This window comes from Podarcis erhardii (assembly GCF_964252035.2).
Source record: "Podarcis erhardii genome assembly, chromosome: 1".
Taxonomy (NCBI): Eukaryota; Metazoa; Chordata; class Lepidosauria; order Squamata; family Lacertidae; genus Podarcis; species Podarcis erhardii.
Genome location: NC_138497.1, coordinates 65,592,655 through 65,613,880, shown reverse-complemented (window position 1 = coordinate 65,613,880; position 21,226 = coordinate 65,592,655). Strand labels below are relative to the sequence as shown.

At 39.8% G+C, this 21,226-nt stretch overlaps 2 protein-coding genes across 6 annotated transcripts in view; one reads left to right on the top strand and one right to left on the bottom strand.

The window, feature by feature from the left end:
- IMMP1L (inner mitochondrial membrane peptidase subunit 1) overlaps positions 1 to 4,186 on the top strand; it is a 33,031-nt gene extending 28,845 nt beyond the window's left edge. For all 4 annotated transcript variants that reach the window (XM_081836474.1, XM_081836476.1, XM_081836475.1 and 1 more), the window contains 2 exons: positions 911 to 1,021; positions 3,926 to 4,186. In XM_081836474.1, the coding sequence (XP_081692600.1) occupies positions 911 to 1,021; positions 3,926 to 3,994 (180 nt within the window). In that variant the 3' untranslated portion in view covers positions 3,995 to 4,186. The remainder of the gene's footprint in view (positions 1 to 910; positions 1,022 to 3,925) is intronic.
- The window catches only part of DNAJC24 (DnaJ heat shock protein family (Hsp40) member C24), a 43,770-nt gene continuing 26,433 nt past the window's right edge, over positions 3,890 to 21,226 (bottom strand). For both annotated transcript variants that reach the window (XM_081836514.1, XM_081836513.1), the window contains 3 exons: positions 18,070 to 18,208; positions 6,766 to 6,834; positions 3,890 to 5,249 (listed from right to left, as the gene is read on the bottom strand). In XM_081836514.1, the coding sequence (XP_081692640.1) occupies positions 5,125 to 5,249; positions 6,766 to 6,834; positions 18,070 to 18,208 (333 nt within the window). In that variant the 3' untranslated portion in view covers positions 3,890 to 5,124. The remainder of the gene's footprint in view (positions 5,250 to 6,765; positions 6,835 to 18,069; positions 18,209 to 21,226) is intronic.

Below are 21,226 nucleotides of genomic sequence, written 5' to 3'. Positions count from 1 at the left end.
ACTCTTTACTCAGAAGTAACTGTCTTCAGCAGGGCTTACCCGCTAGTAAGTGTGCTTCTCAAACTAAAATATTTAGCCGTTTTAGTATATGAATGTCAAAATCCTTGCATGGTGTATTTTGAGTTTTGTCCTGTATGTTCTGGATAAATGTGTACAATTCTGAAATGTTTTCTAGTTACTAATGCAGTTGTGCTACTGCTTCTCAGTTATCACAGAGCCAGTTTAAAGCTGGACCTATGGCATGCAATATAATAGCTCATGCACAGTCCATATAGACAGTAAAAGGTCTCTGTCATATGATAAGGTCACCATCATTAATTTTCAAATTATAAGGAGAGACTTGCCAGTTTGTGATGGTCATTATTGCAATATTATGTGTTGTGGATCCTGCCCGCACATAGGCTGAACTGTGATCTTAATTAGAACTTTGACAAGCCCTCTCTGATAAAATGATGAGATTATTCGTAATTGATGTCACAATCAATTACCATTTAGTTCATCACAAGCTTACTAACAGGTCTAGCCTTAGTGCTGGCCCCAGGATGTTGATGAGTGTGTGGCTGCCCTGTTCATGCTGTTACTGCGACAGCAGGGCAGATTTTCAGTCAACATCCTAATGACCTCTTTTGAAGTCTATTAAATTAATGACCCTGTCACATTGGCCTAACCTCTTACATCTTCATTTGGAAGGTTTTTTTGTGTTACAAACTAGTGTTTTTGGAGCACGTGAAAGAACAGATACTTTGGGTGGGGGGGTTCTCTCTCTCATATCTATGTCTGTTTTAAAGAAGTGCAACATTATTAATTCATTGCATGTGTGTGCTGAAGGATAAAATTAGATTGTATTGGTGGGAAAAAAATGTATTTTCTTTCCACTATATATTTGTTATTTAATTTTGATCTTTCTCAGGTACCTAAAGGACATGTTTGGTTAGAAGGTGATAATCTCAGGAATTCTACAGATTCCAGGTGTTACGGTCCTGTTCCATATGGGTTGATAAAAGGACGCATTTGCTTGAAGGTATACTCCTGCAATCTAAAACGTGTTAATTTGACAGTTTTTATAAGTCTTGAGGCCCTGAACTACCACGATGAGACATTTTCATTATCTAGTGAAGCACAGGGACCAGGGTGTTAAAATGTTATAGGAGAGCATGATCTCCTCAAATGACTACTGCATTTAAAGATGCATAAAGCATTATCCAACTGAGTCTGAAACCCACCCATGTTACAATAATGCAAACATAACATCTGTTTTACTCTCAGTCGCTGTGCCCCTTTTTATGGGCGGTATATGGAAATGTAACATTAGAAAGGAGTTACGTTTCTGTTCTCCAGACTCTTCTCAACACACATCGAATATATAAATATTGGCATGGACCCAACAAGCAATGCACAAAATGTGGTGTTACAAGCGCTCTCCATGTGGCAGATCCTCCTGAAAAATTGGAACCAGTTGTTAGGGTACTTTACAGAACTGCATGTGGCAGGTGCAAGTAGAATGCCTTTCCACTTCCACAAGCAAGCACTTGCATGACTCCCAATACAGATCCTTGATGGATCCCACTGCTTTTAATCTTCCATTTATTCCTCTCTTCCCGACTTCTCTTAACCCAGTTATTGATTCATAAGAGGACCCGCACTCTAATTTCTTGCCAGCTAAATTGACTCAGCAACCCTAGATGAAAGACTTTAATGTTCCTGGATTATTATTTTTAAAAAACAACCTTTTATCTACTGGATCAATATTTACATGCTACCCAGTCTTAAAATATTCTAAATATTCTAAGCATAGTTTGTTCTTCTATTTACTTAATAACTCTTATCTTTAAAGACGCTTTCCATCAGTTACCTAGATAAGAAGCTAGGTGAATAGGTTTTGAATTTGTGTTAGATCCCCTTTTTTAAAAAAGGTGTTATGCTGGCAATCCTCTAAACCTCCTATAAGAAGACAAATGTTAGGGAGGTTTAGAATTAGCCCTACCTTTAAAGTAGGCACCTGACTTGGGTGTCATGAAAAGCTAGTAAATATATTGCTATTTTATTTCTAATCTAGAGTCACTTGTGGTGTTTTTTGCCTTAACTACCAAACAAAACTTTGGACTTGAATAATTTAGAGGAGGAGCCCCATTTAGTGCTCTGCTTCAGGAAGTAAAATGTATTGGGTTGGCCTTCATAGTTCTGTATTGCATATTTTTGTTGGAAGCGCAGCAGCTTTTGAGTTCCTTAACAACTCATTATATTACTATCTGGATCTTCAAGTTGTTGTTTTGTTATTTATTATTTTTTTATGCCGCCCTATACCCACAGGTCTCAGGCAGTTCACAGGATAAAATCATGATATAAAAACACAAAACACATACCGTATTTTTTGCTCTATAAGACTCACTTTTTCTCTCCTAAAAAGTAAGGGGAAATGTGTGTGCGTCTTATGGAGCGAATGCAGGCTGCGCAGCTATCCCAGAAGCCAGAACAGCAAGAGAGATTGTTGCTTTCACTGCGCAGCGATCCCTCTTGCTGTTCTGGCTTCTGAGATTCTGAATATTTTTTTCTTGTTTTCCTCCTCCAAAAACTAGGTGTGTCTTGTGGTCTGGTGCGTCTTAGAGAGCGAAAAATACGGTAATCAAAATATAAACAGAAACAGCTCCCAACACATTTTAAAAGGACATTGGATGTGAATCAGCCCAAGTCCTGGTTAAAGAGGAACTTTTTGCCTGGCCCCTAAAGGTGTATAGTGAAGGTGCCAGGTGAACTTCCCTGGGGAGAGCATTCCACAGACAGGGAGCCACTGCAGAGAAGGCCCATTCTCATGCTGCCACTCTCCAGATCTCTCGTGCAGGCAGCACATGAAGCAGGGCCTCAGAAGATGATCTTAGGGTCTGGGTTCGTATAGAAATAGGCGGTCCTTGAGGTATTGTGGTCCTGAGTCATTTAAAGCTTTATAGGTCAAAACCTTTTCAACTGCATTTTGTTAGTTAGCATCTCTTGTTACCTCTATTTGACTTAATTCCTGCCTCAGCCACACATCAATTAACTGTTGTAGGTAGAATACCTGGCTTCCAGAGGAATGCCTATGACCTAAGCCAGGCTTCCTCAAACTCGGTCCTCTAGATGTTTTTGGCCTACAACTCCCATGATCCCTAGCTAGCAGGACCAGTGGTCAAGGATGATTGGAATTGTAGTCTCAAAACATCTTGAGGCCTGAGTTTGAGGAAGCCTGACTTAAGCACATCACTTGCCACATAGGCCAATCACATCTGATACTAATGAAAATTATTCAAAGCCAACTCCTCCAACCTAGATTGGTGAGACAGAAGTCATAACTCAGTGCATCTATAATGCAGTTTCCTTGCTTCTAGTACTATGTGACCATCTTTAAATGGGGGAAAAATCTCTTCCATATCACAACAGTTGTAAGTGGACCAAAACAAAATAAAAAAATTCCTTCCAGTAGCACCTTAAAGACCAACTAAGTTAGTTCTAGGTATGAGCTTTCGTGTGCATGCACACTTCTTCAGATACACTGAAACAGAAGTCACCAGACCCTTCTATATAGAAGTCACCAGAAGTCACCAGACCCTTCTATATAGAAGGGTCTGGTGACTTCTGTTTCAGTGTATCTGAAGAAGTGTGCATGCACACGAAAGCTCATACCTAGAACTAACTTAGTTGGTCTTTAAGGTGCTACTGGAAGGAATTTTTTTATTTTGTTTTGACTATGGCAGACCAACACGGCTACCCATCTGTAAGTGGACCAAAGTTATGGATATACATATTGGTAAAATTCTGCTTTCAGCAGTCACAGTTTATTCCTCTTTAACACTTGAACTGAGAAAAGGGTGAAATAAGAGATAAGGAAGAAGCAGCAGAAGAAAAAAGACAGCTGCTCTATATTTTAAGTAATTTATTCATTTTATTTTTACAGCTCTGGCCTCCGACTGATTTTGGATTCCTACGTGCAAGTCCCAACAGTCACAGAATTTGGAATGACTAAGTGACTTAGGCAGTGTCATCTATGCTGACTTCTTTACTAATTTTTAAAAGGCTAGTAATGTATTTTGATATAAAATAAACAAGAACATCGAGACGTTCCTTGTAGATGTAAGGGTTGTAATACTGGGAAATAATGTTGCTTCAGATATATACCAATTCCCATTTATCCCATTTATAAATCCTTCTGACAGTCTTACGGAGTTCTGCCTTCTTTCCTTATGGTTCTCATAACATGCAAGTGTTTCCCCTCAGAACCACACATATAGGAACTAGTAGGAGCCCTGAAGCCAAGGGTTTCCTATAGTTTTAAACAGATGGTTCTTAAGTAACATGGCATATACTAGAAAGTTCATCTGATTTTTCGAAAAAGGGCAATACAATTTCACAGGCGTAACATTTTTCAAAAGCTGGGAATAAGCAAGTGCCAGCCTATTAGGAACTTCTTTGCAAGTGCTCTTTAAAGAGTGGGATTAGTATGCTCTGGGGGCTGGATTGAACTAATCCACTACACTAGCAAGAAGCTAGCATAAGCACTCCTACTAGCAGAGCGTGGCTTTCCCCTTCTCTTTCCTCTGTGCACCCCACACCACCCCCAAATCCACTCTGGAGGGCTGAGAGAACCCCCAAAATGGCACCCAGGGGGAGGAGATGGGGGATTTGTTCCATATGTCAAACAGAAATGCTTCCGTAAATTGTGAGTCGACTGTACTGCATATTATACTGGATTGGTTTTGAAATGGCATCATGTATGCTTTCAGAAGCCCACTTTTCAGTTTAAGATCAGTATTCCAAGTCCTGTTCATCTTGGGTACAGGATGCATTATCCTCAGAAAGGAGTAATCATGATACCAAAATAGGAGGATAACATTAAATGGTGCCCACTCGTGCAAGCAGAAGAAATGTAGTGTTTAAATCTCATACACTAAGATATGGACAATTCAAATTAAAAGACATTTGGAGCATAATTTGCATGGATTTTAAAAAAGGAATCTCTGATGCAGAAAGAAAACTTGTTTGTACTGACGTTCTTAACAGTTATTGTGCATTTTTCTACTATGGTATTTACTGACATATTGTCCATTAATTGCCTAACACAATACATCTTTTGTGTTTCCCATATCCTTTGCGGAGTCATCGAAGAATCTCTATAAGTAATGAACAAGTATCACAGCATACTAGTGAAACCTCTTCAGCTTCTTTTTGGGAGACAGTGTATTTTCCACCACATCGACATATGAGAGAATAACAGTGATCATCTGTTGAAACAATACACAGAAACAGTAATGAGTTCCATTGCAGTTTTGAATGCTACCCAAAAGCTACTTACAAAGTGTGTATGTCAGCTTACATCTCAAGAGTTAACATAAATGTATAGTGAACTATTTTTGCAACTGAATTACCTTGTAGTAGGAAATGCTTAATATGAAAAATTCCTCCATGTGGTAGGATTTTAATAAGAAAGTTAAATTATAAAAAAAGCAAGACAAACCCTTATTACTGGACTAGTCCTTAAAAGCAGCAATATCTAAATAGTTTCTTACAATGCTGAGAACTACTGAAATTTAATGGACCTATTTTTAATGGAAATTTAATGGAGCAGTCATGCTCATTATTTTCAGTGGGCCTACTCTGAGTATGTTGTATATAATGTTCTATATTTGTATGTCATTCTGTTGTATTTTTTAAATTATCGTGGAACAGCTTTGCTGACCCGGGTCAGAAGAGGGATGAGATTTAAGTTTCCTCGCAAATCTCTGTAGGAGCTTCAGAGAAGAAAACCACGGTAAAACAGTTGTATATGTAGGCTTCAATGCATTAATGACTTAACCATTATTTTCAGTTGTCTTCTTGCATCTGCTTGCATGATTACAACCCCTTCAGCATTCAGCAAAAAGCAGCTCCTCTAAATTTCATACTACTAACCAAAAAAATTGCCTAGCAACTAAAACTTCACACCAAGCCATGCATATGCAAGGCTATGTGTCATTAGAAAATGTCATTGAAAACTAAATGCCTAGTATCGTAATGCATTTCTGTAAGTCTATGATGTATGTGGTACAATGGAGGCTTCCTTATCACAAAAGCACCATCAGAAACAGGCAATCAAAATAATGAAGGGAAACTTCTGGATTTTTAGGTTTAGAAAAAGACAACTGAAGGTTGTATGGCAATGGTTTTTTAAACTGAATGAGAGAAACATTCCTCCTCTCCTAACCCTAGAACTAAGGGTTACTCAATGAAACTGATTGCCAGAAGATTCAGGACAGAAGAAGTACTTCACACAATACAGAATATATGGAATTACTGCCATAAGGTATGAGAACCATTGGCATCTATACCTTTAAAAGGGGCTTAGACAGTATCATGGTTGATATAGCTGATACCCACTGATTGATCAATTAAAGCTCCAGGGACAGAGACTGTTTCTGAATACCCCTTCTCAAGGATGCAGCCAGCAGTGAAGGACTGTTGTCTTCATGCCCTGCTTCTGGGCTTCTCCACAGCACATGGCTGACTGCTCTTGGAAACAGGTTAGACTAGATCAGCGGTTCTCAACTTGTGGTTCCTCAGATGTTGTTGGACTACAACTCTGATCATCCCTGAGCTCTGGCCTTCCTAGCTAGGGGTGATGGGAGTTGTAGTTCAACAACAACTGGGGACCCATAGGTGGAGAAAGGATGGACTAGATGGATCCTTGGCCCGTTAGCAGACTTCTTATTCCTACATTAACTATTCAGTTGACTTATCAACCAGTTTCACATGGTATCTTACTGAGATTCCAGGCCATATCTTCAAGTGACACCTGAGCATCCACAGGCCATCCTTGGGTTAATTCATGTTCTGAGAAAATAAAACAGGCATTCAGTTTGAATAGCGAGATGTGAGACAGAGGCTGCAAGTTCATAGTCATATAAACTTTATTATATTTGTTGCTTTTCACACAGAGAGAAGTCCAAAACAACTTACAGCATAAAGTTAATTCAAAGCTTGTATAAAACAATAATAAAACACAGTGCCTAAATACGTTCATTCAAGAACATTTATAAAAGGACATATTGCAGCCTATGTGCTTCACTATTGGAAAGAACTGGTAAGCAGGCAAATCTCAAAAGTTGACTCCATCTCACTTCTTACAATAAATGAATGGAAGCAAGAGAGGACAGGAAAGACTTAAGCTCTTGCTTGGTAGGAAAAATGTCTTCATTGGGCAGAACAGTAATTACAGAGTGCCCAAACGTTTTTAATATTTAAGTTACATCAGGGTTTGGGGTGGTTACTTGAGTCAAAAGTGTTAAAGCTTTCTTAAGGAATGGAACAAGGCCCTTTCAGCTTTCATCTGCTTCTCTACACACTCATGTCCTTGATCATCAACAGGAAGTCACAAGTTCAAGCTCCTTGTGTTTTGTGCCTGCCTGATTTTAATTTCGAGCCAAACACTGAGAAGCAAACATTTATATTCATTATACTGTGCATGGCTGTACGGACAAATGCTGTGTAGAGCACCCTAGGATTTCAGTTTAAAAAGATCAGGCAGCAGGTGATGAGAACATTTCTGCTCAAGACAATTCGAGTGGTATAAGACAGCTTCCTATGTGCCTTTCAAATATAAGAACTCCAGGGCTAGAAGCAAACATGCGGATGGGGGGGGGGCATCAAAGTGCACTAGAAATTCCTGTATAAGTTCTCTCCACAGGGCATAGTAATTTATGGTTGAGAATGTTGCTTCTTCTAACACAGCTTAATATCCAACCATTCATAAGATCTGACCACTACATATAGATATTGAGAATTAAGTTTGCACCAACATATCCAAGGATGAATTTCAATTAAGCCTCATTTTTTCCACCTGAAAACGTAGTTGCACACCCCTTCTGGACCCTAGTAAAATGTACTCGTCCCACCCTCCATATTTGGCTCCTAGGTCAATAAGTTTCATTTATTTATTTTTCTGAAACACCAGGTTCCATGGTAGATATATTGACTGGGAACTCTTGGGTTCTGTGCAAGACATATAATTCCTCAAGCTCTCGAATTTGAAATCCACCGATCTAGTCCTATACCCAGTGCCCAGTACCAAGCACATTAGCTACTTTCCCCCCTTCACAAACCTGAATATAGATGCCTCTGTTATGAGAGAACTACAATACATGTACCTCTATACACTCTATTATTATTATTTTCAAACACAAGCAAGTGGTATATACTGTATTTTTCGCTCTATAAGATGCACCCGATCATAAGACACACCTAGTTTTTAGAGGAGGAAAACTAAAAAATATATATTCTGAATCAAATGTACTAAACTATTTAATAAACAACCGGTATATCAGAATCATATTATAACCATGTAAAGTGAACAGCAGTCAACAGTGGCATTAAGAACCACCATCACTGTCATTAACAAATGAAGGGAGACTAAAGTTCGAGCACTCTTCTAGTCTTCTGTAAACTCCAAGAATTCATCAGTGCTAGAGTCAGAATTTATGAAGCTCAGTTGCTCACAATCACAGAAATCACTTTCTTCGCTATCTTCATATAAAATACCATCTTCATTTCCATCCAAAGCATTGCTAATGCCACATTTTTTGAATGACCGGACAACAATTTCCTCCTTCACCGAGTGCCATGATGTTTTCACCCATTCACAAACTTGAGTGATAGTGGGCCTCTTCATTTGTCCAGTAGGTGTCAGATCATGATTACCAGCAGCCATCCATTTGTTCCACTCTTCTTGCATAAAGACCTTAAATGGCTTGTTGATGGAAACGTCGAGAGGTTGCAACTGGCTGGTAAGACCTCCAGGAATTACCGCTAGATGAGTCTTCACTTCTTTAAAGCACTTTTTTGTAGTTTCGCTCATATGTGCTCTAAACTGGTCAAGTACTAATAAGGCAGGTTTTTTTAAAAGCCCCCCAGGACGTTTGGACCACACTTGTTCAACCCATACTCTTAATCCATTTTCGTCCATCCATCCTTTCTCATGAACATGTACAACAATTCCACTTGGAATCACTTCTTTTGGAAATGTTTTCCTTTTGAAAATTAACATGGGTGGCAATTTGGTGCCATCTGCACAGCAAGACAACACAACTGTGTAATGGGTTTTCTCATATCTGGAGGTTTTCATGGTGATAGTCTGGGCACCTTCTTTCAGATCAACAGTCCTGTAAGACGGCACATCAAAGGTTAGCGGGACTTTATCCATATTCCCAATCTGGCCAATTTCAAACCCATTTCTCTTCCTAGCATCAATTACAAATTTATGAAAAGACAGAATCTTAGATTCATATTCTTTTGGCATTTTTTGTGCAATTCTAGTTTTGATGCGCATAGCAAGGCCACATCGCCTCATAAATCTGTAGCACCATGATGGTGATCCAGTAAAATCGTGAATGCCTTTCTCTACAGCAATGCGTTTGGCTTCATATATTATCATTTTTGTAGAAACTGTGAAGCCATTATTCCGGTGATTTGTGATCCATTCTTTCATGGCCACATCCAACTGTGGCCACTTTGCAGCATTTCCACGAAAAGTGTGCTTGCTTTTATCTGCTTTTTGCAGCTGATCCTCCTGTTTCCTCCAATCTCTTATCATTTTTTCAGTTGGTGGTGGCCCAAAATGTCTCTCCGCTGCTCTGTTTCCATGTTCCTTAGCATATTTTACTACCTCTAGTTTAAAGGGAATCTTATACGCCAGTCTTTTCTGCTTTATCATCCTTATCAGAATGGGGGAGGTTTTCTGCAAGAAAATACAGTGATGAAGGAACTGTCAGTAATGTATGGTATCTCCAATGTTTACCACTGAGCGCTGACCATACCTTTAACGAATGGCATCATAGTAAACATAGCCAACATACAGTCTGTAAAAAACAACAACCTAGTATAACCCTAAAATTTTATTGATATTATAGCATATGCATTATTTTGCTTTCTTGAGTTGTCCTAGGCATAGCAGCCAACTCCTAGAGGCCTAGGTGCCTTCGCTCCCCCCCCATTTAATATTTGAGGGAGTCGTCCCCCCCCATGTTGATGGGCATTGTCATTCATATAGTGTGCATGCACTTTGTCTTGAGATCGCAGTAGTTCTCAACCTGTGGGTCCCCAGATGTTATTGGACAACAACCCCCATCATCCCTCAACTCCCATCTTCCCTGAGCTCTGGCCTTGCTACCTAGGGGTGATGGGAGTTGTAGTTCAACAACATCTGGGGACCCACAGGTTGGGAAAGGCTGAATTGCGGTATGTGAGGTGGGGCTTACCTGTCCCCCCCCCCAATATTTTATTCAAGTTGGAAGAGGGAGGAAGGGACTAATGAAGAATGGGCTTCTTTCAGAAGTATGAACCATAGTTCACCTGTCATCTTTGTCCATATCCCCACATGTCTAAGTAGTAGGTATATTTATGATCATATACAACTTCTGTATACAGTGGTACCTTGGGTTAAGAACTTAATTTGTTTTGGAGGTCCGTTCTTAACCTGAAACTGTTCTTAACCTGAGGTACCACTTTAGCTAATAGGGCCTCCCGCTGCCGCCGCCACGCAATTTCTGTTCTCATCCTGAAGCAAAGTTCTTAACCCGAGGTACTATTTCTGGGTTAGCGGACTTGTAACCTGAAGCATCTGTAACCCGAGGTACCACTGTATATTGATCTACTCTCTCCCAGCTTTTTGCCTTTACCCTTTACAGATTAATAAACAAAGCTAGGAGAAAATAGTAACAGCTAGGTCTGATGTCATATAGGTATACCTGGCAAAATGAGTAGACACAGTGTAACAGGGTGGTAAGTAAGTGATTTATCAGATTTATCAGTTAACAGCTTCAGCCCCTACTGGATCAACTACACCAGGCATAGGCAAACTCTGCTGTCCAGATGTTTTGGGACTGCAGCTCCCAACATCCCTAGCTAACAGGACCAGTGGTCAGGGATGATGGGAATTGTAGTCTCAAAACATCTGGAGGGCCGAGTTTGCCTATGCCTGAACTACACTCTAGCAAAATGATGTAAACTTGGAAAGAAACAAAATAACGGAACAGTTTGTTCCATTTGCCTTGCTTAGGAGGATACCACTATACAGCTAGTTCTGTGCATGGTCACAGCTATGCATACTTTGGAATACTAGAGTTCCTTATTTTCTCCAACACTTTTTTTAAAAATGGGGAACTTGCACCAGTCCAATGGTCACAATCTCTCATAGTCAGTCTTGGGGCTGTATGGTAGTGGTGGCCAGGGCCAAAGCCAAAAGTGGCTAATGCAACAGATGTGGCTACTTTCCATGTACAGTAAGCTAAATCCCTGCCATGCAAGTCAGGTTTCTGCACACACAGCTATCCGTTCAAGCAAGTGAGAGGCAGTATCTCAGTTCATTGACATATTCCAGGTAAGCAAAGGCACTCAGTGAGGGTACAGATCAAGGATGGTGAGGGGCATGGCCTAAGATGAAAGAAAGATCTGGAGGACCTCATTTGACCCATGAAATGGATGTTACCTGCCCTTGATTTGAACTAATATAGATACTTAAAATCACATTGGTGCTATATAATATTTTGATCACAGTTGTGCTTTGGTATACAATGTTCTATGAGCAAATGAATACTAATTCACGATACCCAGTTTATCATTTCAGATTACTGGTTACAGAGAATACTGGAAAGGAGCTAAGTCAAACCTAAAACGAATGCCAATCTGTGAAGAAAGCAGCTCTCAACTAGTAATCTGAATTTGATAGTACCATGCTAAACTGCAAAAACCTAGGGACTCATACTGTAACTTGGCAATTGTGGTCCACATTCTGTCAGGAGTAGTATGCATGCATTTGTGACAAACTGTTTTAGAACAAAGGTTATCCTGATGTTCCTCATTTTGGTGCAACCAGTCTGCTACCATAGTAGTTAACTATGAATAATGAATTGGTAGTGAAATTAAACACTTATTTTAACTGCCCTCATGTATTGGTGAAAAAAATCTAATTAGCACTTTAATATTAAAGCATGATTCCCCCCCCCCATGCAATTCATTAATTAGCGGCCGATTATCCAGTATCAAGTTGGCCTGTGGTCTCTGCCTCCTTTTTGCAACATTAAATTGTGATTCTAATTTTACCTGAAATCTACACTATAGATCTCCAGGGAATGAGTTTCATCTAAATTAATCTTAATGAAGGCAATTAAAACAAATCAGACAAGTTAGATATAATTACTGGATCAATAAAACCTCTTTGACCTAACCTATTCTGAACACCTCCAGTACATTAAATAGATATATATTAAAACAAAGTTAACCCACTTACATCTAAGACTGAAATAGTAATAAATGAGAATGAGGGGGGAGGAAGCTTTATCTTCTCTTATCAACTTAATCCATCTTGGCAATTATGCTGATGCTCCAAATCACTAGAAGAAATGCTACAGTAGATGGAACCAGTCAAAAATACTAATAAGAGTTTTCCTTCTTCAGTTCCTTCTATCTTTTCTATCCAATTCCATGGATTACATACTCTGTTGTTCTTTGCCAATATATATGTAATAAGACTTAGGTTTATTTTAATGTCACTTATGGAATTTGGGCAATAATGTATCACAACTGAACCAACCATTGTATATTCCAGGGAATTTGAAGTCTATCACTCATAGACCATAACAAAGCCTTGTTCTATCTCCAACACAACTCAAATCTGTGTGCTTGAGGACTCAGTATGCCAGGCTGTTACAATGGATGAGAGACCTTTGAGAACCTCCCATATGTCCTTTCTGCCTTCTCTTTGCAGGAGAAGTTGGAGAACAAGAACAAAGCTATGGAAATCCACAGAAGGTAAAAAGTGGATCCATATGAACATTTATCAAGGGTTCACCATATGCATGTTACCACTTGGATGGCACTGGTGAAGCTGTGTAGTAAATTGGTAATCTGTACAATGGGTTATACAGTGGTACCTTGGGTTACAGATGCTTCAGGTTACAGACTCCGCTAACCCAGAAATAGTACCTCAGATTAAGAACAGAAATCGTGCGGCAGTGCGGTGGCAGCGGGAGGCCCCATTCGCTAAAGTGGTGCTTCAGGTTAAGAATAGTTTCAGGTTAGGAATGGACCTCCAGAACGAATTAAGTTCTTAACCCAAGATACCACTGTATCTAAAAAATTCTATTTCTAAATAAATATTGATTTTACATTGTGTGTCCTTAGATAGCTCTCTGAATTTTGAGTAATACTACATAGTGAGTGGATATGCAGTTCTTTACTGATTCAGTAAGAAGGGCACATCAGAAGCTGCTAAAAGGGAAGCCCCCCTATGTTTTATCAGGGTTGAGTGCTAAAATTATGGAGGATGGATGGACTCTATTTTAGCAGGAGACTGTGATATAATCAGGTTTGCATGGAATCCTGCTGACCTGAGCACGATTTAAGCCCTATTCATCAGTAGATGAGCAAGGTTGAACTCTGCTCACTTGGGATGCACACTTCTGTTCGTAGCTGGAGACAGGCACACACAGCCAACACAGGATTCAACCCCACCCTTATGTCTGTCAGATGATGGACATGAAGGAAAAGGGCCTCACAGGTCAACCTGTACCCGTTGCGGACCAAAGTTGGCCCATGGACCGGAGGTTCTTCATTGCATGTCTTACACGCCGAAAATTCAAGAAAATTAAAAGGGATGCTGGGAATCTTTTAAACAGCATTAAATAACTATTAGAAGCAAACTTCACTTTGCCAGAAAGACTAGCTCAGTATTGTCTACACTGACTGGCAGCAGTTGGTTCTCTAGGGTTTCAGTCAGGGGTCTTTTCCCTCCCCAAAGCCATGCTCCAGAAGGTGGGGCAGGGGGAAGGAAGAACAGCCCCTGTTAAGCAAAACTAAAAGCCATACAAGCAGAGGAAGTGAAGGAATGGGTTTCTGTGCAGTCAGTTTGAAACAGGACCCAACCCCCCCTTTTCTTCTTTCTCCAAGAAAGCATTTCTAAAATGCATTAACTTGAGCTCTTGAGCCAAAACCCAGCTGTATAAACAAGTGCTCAAAGCTCTCTCCCTTATCAGTCTGTGATGGCAATGAGTGACCTTGGCTGTTCCAGTGGAGTAGGGATGACATGTCTAGGTCTTATCTTACGTCCTGACCACACTCTGACACACAGACCTAGTCTGGGAAAAGTGCCAGAGTATGTTCTTGGAGTTGGTGACCTCTTGTTCCAAGATAAGGAACAGGAATACCCTTTTATGGTCAGGAATACAGGAAGGAAAGCCCTTTTATGGTTAAGAGTACCGGAGCAGGAACATATGTGATGTCAACCTGCGTGTATAAGGTGACATGGCTGGGTTCCTGGGGAAGGGGGGAGAGGGTGCCTGGAGGATATATATACTGCATTAAATGTCTCATTTCTTTGGACTTGCTGTGGACTGACCACGCAAGTGCCTTTCTGCTGCTCCAGAGAGCAGAAATAAAGAACTCTTTCTCTGAACCAACCCTCGGTGTCATTTGACTTCCTTCCTCCCGTCCGGGAGCAACGCAGAGCCCACTAATCGCTAAAGTCTAATAAGGCTACAGAAGAGGAGGTAGATGCCTGCTGTAACTTGTTGGTGTTGTGCTAATATATGGTTTGAGTGTGATATACATGTTTATGAACACTGTAGGACCACGAATACACTGCTACCATTCAGGCTGAACCTTGCCTGAAACTCACTAAACTGTCCTTGTAGGGCAGGGGGAGCTTGTAAGTCCTAATGGCAAGAACCCTTCCCTTAAGTCCAGCTCTAGAAATAATAATAAAAATTGAGCAGTTTCAGATTTACTTTCTTATTCTAGCACCTGAGAAAGATTCATGAGATGCGCTTGATCAATACATATATTTCACAGCACTGCAAAATCACACCATTTAGACTGGAAGATCAGAATAAATTCTTTTTTATGTTCTTCTTCGGACTTTTCCTCACAATAATTTATATTAGATTATATTCAATTTTATATAGTCAACTGATGATTTGCAATTTTAAAACTTTATATGGTTTTTATTGTGTGTATATAATTGGTGTAAACTGCTTTGATTTTTATAATGAAATTGTAGTATACAATAAAAATAATTTAAACAAGCAAACAAATAAAATGGCCAATTCTCAGTTCATGATTCTATCTCAGTTCAGAGGGGCTTGTTTAGGAATGGTTGTGTTATAACACTGCAATCAGCATTTGGTTGTCATTTGTAAATTATCATCATAATAAAACAGGTTGAGATCTTTGTTATTGTGTGTAAATATTAGGGGCTGTCGCCCCTGCTGACCATCCCTCCCTACCTGCCATCCTCACCAACTCCCCAACGCCCTCCACTTACACGTTGCCCAACCCCTCACAGCTTCTTTAACCCCCCACCCCCTTCTACCCTCTCATCCCTCAACAACTCCTTCAACCCCAGCCCTTCAACACCTCCATCTCAGCTTACAACTCCCTGCTTGCCAACCCCATCCTCTCTCTTAGCTCAAAGTTCTCCTTTACCTACTGTTCACCCCAACCCCCTCAACAACCAGTGCTTTTCTACTAGAAAAATAAGAAGCTGGGGGAAATCCTCTCATCTTCCCCATCTTGGAAACGAAGAGCGATGTGTGGAATCCTTCCCAGAATCTTCCAAAGGCTTCCAAAACCTAGCACAATTGCAAGTGCAGTCCCAATTCTGCCTGCTAGCTTCAAGCTGAAGGGAGGGTGGGGGTGAGCAAATGGCTTTCAGGCACTGTGCCAGAAGCACAGAGACAAATCAAATCCCAGACTTCCTACCAACTGAGGAGCTAAGGAGGGAGCAGTGATTGTCTCAAACATGGGAAGCTGTTCTACAAATATTGGTAGACTGACTAGCAACGGATCTCCAGGTTTTCAACAAAAATTTTTTGCCCAGACCTTCCTTGAGATATGATGGGAATTGAAATTTTTGCACAGAAAGCATGTGTTTTATTGTGGAGTTCCAGCTCTTCCCCATTGTGAGTGCCTCTGAAGTGCTGCTGTGGGGGCAATTCTCATCCAACCTCTCCAACTCTGAGAGAAAGCTGGAGGCTTGTCAAGCCTGGCAGAACTCACCATAATGCGGTTAGAGAAAGCTAGTCTCTCTTATAGCAGTGCCCATTGCTGCACCCTAAGTCATCCACCCACTATGGAACTATCAGGCAGATTTGTCAATAAGCTTCCCATTTTCAGTAATCACTTTAACAGCAGCGAGTATTGTTTTGGAAGAACAGGACTATAAATGCCCAGTAGATCCCAATTGATTTAAAGGGATTTAAAATTAGTTGCTTTCCTTTAAATCAATTCCTTTCAATAAAATTGTTTTGGTATACTGCAACAACACATCAACTTTAGCTAAAACCAAAAGTTGTGTATTATATGCATCCTTGCTGACACTCCACCGATCGCAACGGAAGTTACACAGCCACTGCTACTGCCCAATCTCTCTTTTCCAAGTCCCTTCAAGCCTCACTAGAAAAACAAAGGTTGCACAGAATCAATGCCTGTAGATTTCAATCAAAGCAAATTCCACACGCTTTGCTTATCTGAATGGGTAACAGCCCGAAACATTAAAAAAAGCAAATCTGAAAAAGCTTCACAACCTCAAAAATTAAAATACGCATTAACTGTCATTTTCTGTGCATTACTTGTAAGGACATAAAGCTTAATTGACTGGACTGACTTTTATGCTAGAGTGTATATCTCAAAGTCTAACTACAAAACGGACAGAGCATAAACAAATACATTTCTGCCAATTTTTACACAAGGGAAATTTCTTAACCCCAGCTCCAAGTTAGTCTCTCTCCCTCTCTCTCTTGGCAAAACCAGCTGCTCTATTAAGCTACAAGCAAAAAAACCCAAAAACAAAAAAAACTAGTTCAAAAATAATTTTGCTCATTTCAGTTTAACATCTAACATCCCAAATAGCACATTTTGAAAAAAGAGAGAACTATAGACAACAAATAATTCATGATTTAAAAAATAAGCTTCTATACGCCGTATATTATTCCGTTGATTATGTGTATCTGCCAGCCACGCTGACTAAGCTTTTGTTTCTCAAATAAAATTGTGGCAACCTTAACAGCAGGGAACTTAAAACAGCAAGAGAGAGAAAGGTTTGATGGTGTGCCAGCGTACAATGGAAGGGAATTCAATAACATGCTGCAGAGACAGTGAGCTTTTATCAGACACACTGAAAAGTGGTGGTAGCTACACGTCAATGCTGGACCAGAGTGTGTTACCGCAGAGTGCGACTGAGTGTTTTCCCCACAGGCAATACACTATTATTGACTCCCCCCATTAACATGTAGGGTGGATATACATTTATTGAAGGTTCTAATGGAAGGCTGAGGGACTCCTATCCTGAGGCCAGAGCAGAAAGACAGCCTATCACTTCATGTAATGGTAGCCCATGTGTGACAGACCTGACCTACATTTTCCCCTTTCTTTCTCACAACAGCCTGTCACTGTTTTAAGATGCTATTTTCCCCAAGATGTACATATATATGTGTGTGGGTGGGTGCTGGAACTGCCTGGTTAATGCATTTAACTGGAATATAACTTGCTTCCTTAGACGCTTATACTAGGGATGCATTATGACAAATATTCTGAAATATGCTCGATTCCTAAAGACTGGTAGAAAGGATACACTTTAATGACTGTGAAGTGTTTATAAATATGTGGCAGTATACCTTTGACACAGATTACTCAAAATCTGTATCTAAAATGCAGCAACAGAATGTAGTAAAGGGCATAACTTAAGTAATTAAAAACATTTAATGAAACTGCTTTAAATACTGTCAAATGAGAAATGGCTAAACTAAGTCATTATTATCATCCAAGTTCTACATTCATTAGAATTAGTATAACAGCTACCACCTAATGCTTTGTCAAAAGTAATTTAATGTTTTTACTGCTTAATGGATATGGAGTAATCAGTATAAATAATGTATCTAAATATGGAAGCGGGTAAGAGCAAATGAAGTGTTTCGGTCAAACAAAAAGCATTTTGAAAAAATACCACTGAGCTACCACTCCGGCTTCTGCTCTCAAAAGCTGCTGCTGCTACTACTACAACACTCCTTGGCAGGAACCTACCACGCCGCTGCAGGTCATACTCTTTTTTTGTCTCTTCATTCCCTAGAATTTTCCACGCTCGATCAATTTCGATGAACCTCTGCATGCGCGCCTCCACTTCTCCTGCTGGCACATCTGCGCTCTGTTTGTCTGGATGATACTGCCAATCAAAAGAAGGAAAGGGGAAGGGGAGGGGGGATGGAAGGGGGAAATCAATAGTAAATATGAGATCTATTTTAAGTGTATGGAGGATGTATAGGTCTGAACTATGGTGCCAAGGAAAACAAACAAAGGAAGCAGCATTGGCCACAAGAGATTGCTGCCAGGTTAATTAGACCACTGGAATAGCAGGAAATACACCAGTGGCACAAATGTCACAATGTGCACTGACAGCATTTTCTGGATAATTTGCTGATGGAATCATTGGTCTTATGGACAATTTACCTAGAGAGAATGACTAATGCAAACAGAAATAGGTATACGCAAATAAAAATAAAAAATAGGAGTAAGGGGAAAACTACTTAGATTTAACATTAATTTTTTTAGCCTAATGTAAATAACATATAATTTTTCTGTGGTTACTTTTTTAATATTTAGGTTTTGGCGTTGAAACAGTCAACAGAAGATACAAAATAGGATATAAATTTACCATAAATGTAATTCTATTTTTAATCTATCATTCACCATCTTTAATTTATTCCAACCCAGTGAATAAAAAGCTTTTCCAAATTTCTAAAGTCATGGGTCACTGGATACAACATTTTGTGCTGTTTTCAGTTTTGAAATAATGTTTGGGGACAGGGCTGAAAGGTAACATGCATAAGGGCAAAATGATACAGTAATTTCTGCATTAGTTTTGCTGAACACAGGATTGTAAAATTAATTACATTTTAGTAAATATATTAAGAAATGATCTAAATTTCTAGGATTTGTATAGGTGTCACCAAAAGAAACCACCTCCCCAAACAGCATAAAATTCTAATGCCATTTGTCACAGTTCTCTCACTTATTCTTTTAAAAAACATATATCCTACCGTTAACTTAACTCAAAACATCTCCACAAGGTAGCATAATGCTTATTTAAGCTAAGGTATAAAATTCTGAGCAAGCACCATTCCAGATGAAAAAGTCATACATGGGTTTAGAATTTGTAATGTATAAAGGAGAAAAACATAGCTTGGCATGACTATTATTTTTGTGTGTGTGTGGATTGTGTGCGCAGTCTTAGATTATAATGACCAACTAGTCTTCTTCACACCTTTTGGCAACTACTTCTCAGTAGCTGCTAGGAATATGGGCAGAGATTTCCAAGTTTGTCTTTCAACAGAAAGTTCCTTATCTGTCCCCAATGCTTCCAACATCTTTCCCTAGACTTGGAAGACAACATCTGTTCACAGATGCAAACTGGCCATCTCTTTTTATATGTTAACCCCCCTAAGGCAGTGATTGTGTGGCAAAGTCTCAATGTGAAATGTGGTCCCAGTTATTGCAAAAGATGCAACTGGAACTGTAGACATATCTGCAGTGGAGATTTGTCTCCATATTCATTCTATGTCATTCTATGTCATAATCTACAGCGGATGGGTTCTCTGGAAGGAGGAAAGCATCCTGCTTGGAAGTGTGACTTGGTCTCCTTTAATGTAATGGCACGAACCATGAAAAAAAATGTTAAGTACTTCAAATTTCTATAATGATTTGTCTTTTTTCACTACCCTGATCCAGCTCAAGAGATCCTTGTCTTACATCTTAGCATACAAGCAGGCTTTCGTGCACTTGCTGAATCAGAAAACATGGTTGCAAATTGAATATGCAATGAAATTCACATATGAAACGGTAACCTTCAACCACCTTTCATTAATCATCTTTAAAAATAGTAATAACTGGGGTTAGATTGGTGTGTTGTTTTCTGAGGAGTGAAAAGCAAGTCATTAATATTTAAAAGAATTACTCAAAAATACCATGAAAATGAGTCTTGTCTGTCAAAAAAGAAAAAAAGAGAGCGCAGGAACCTTCTTCAGCGAATACCTTTGAAATTAATAGACGCAAACTGCCTAAAATCAAAGCTATAAATACTGTATGTACCAAAACAGGCCACAAAACAATAATGTATGGGACAAAAGAGTCTTATAATACTAGTTATTAAATTTGTCTCATTATTATGAGTGGAATCCAATGATGTGTGCCCAGTCGCAGAACTGGACTCCTTCTTCCTATAAACCCGCTGTGCACACTCCAAATCTCTTCCCAAGGGTCCCTTAACTCTATAGAGCGGGTTTTGGGTGTCACTCCATATGATTAATCTTAGCAAATTCTCTTGGGTTTGGGAAGAAAACAAAATGATAGGATAACTTTCCTGTTCTGGATATCTTTTATTACGCAGCTATGTTTGCACTTCTAGATAAATAGCATTGCTATCGGAACATACAGCACTTAGGCATGCTGCTGCTGTGCAACAGCATCCCATTTTTTCCATGATATACACACATTTCTGAGACAATCCAATTTAGATTTCCCTTTTAACATGTTATTGCCTTACAGTGCAACTTTTGCATATCTACTCAGCAGGAAGCCCCAATGAGGCTTACAAGGCAAGTACAGGGGAGGGAAACCTCTAGCCCACAGTCTCTCTCTCCCAACCCCTGCATAGCAATTGGTCTTTTAAAAAAAGTTCCTTAAGGCCAGCTGTAGTTTTTTAATTGCTGTGAAGGGCAATTTTGGGTTAGGGCAGCAACTAAGGAAGGGAGGGTTAACCCTCTCATCCTTGTGCAATTGCCCTTGAAAACCACCCCACACAGCCATTTCATGACTAAAAAACTTACACTGGTGCCAATGGTACCAAACTTTTCCAAAGTCCACTTGCTGCATTGGGGTGGGGTGGGGTGGGGTGGTAGAGTGATTTGGGAAGGGGTGGGGTCACAGCTGGGTAGGGTAGGGCTAACTCAGGCAGAATAAGATTCCCTACCCTTGGAGTATACATGAGTTTGACCAAGCTGCGGGAGGCAGTGGATGACAGGAGTGCCTGGTGTGCTCTGGTCCATAGCATAGCTGTCAACTTTTCCCTTTTCTTGCAAGGAATCCTATTCGGAATAAGGGAATTTCCCTTAAAAAAAGGGAAACGTTGACAGCTATGGTCCATAGGGTCACGAAGAGTCAGACACGACTAAACGACTAAACAACA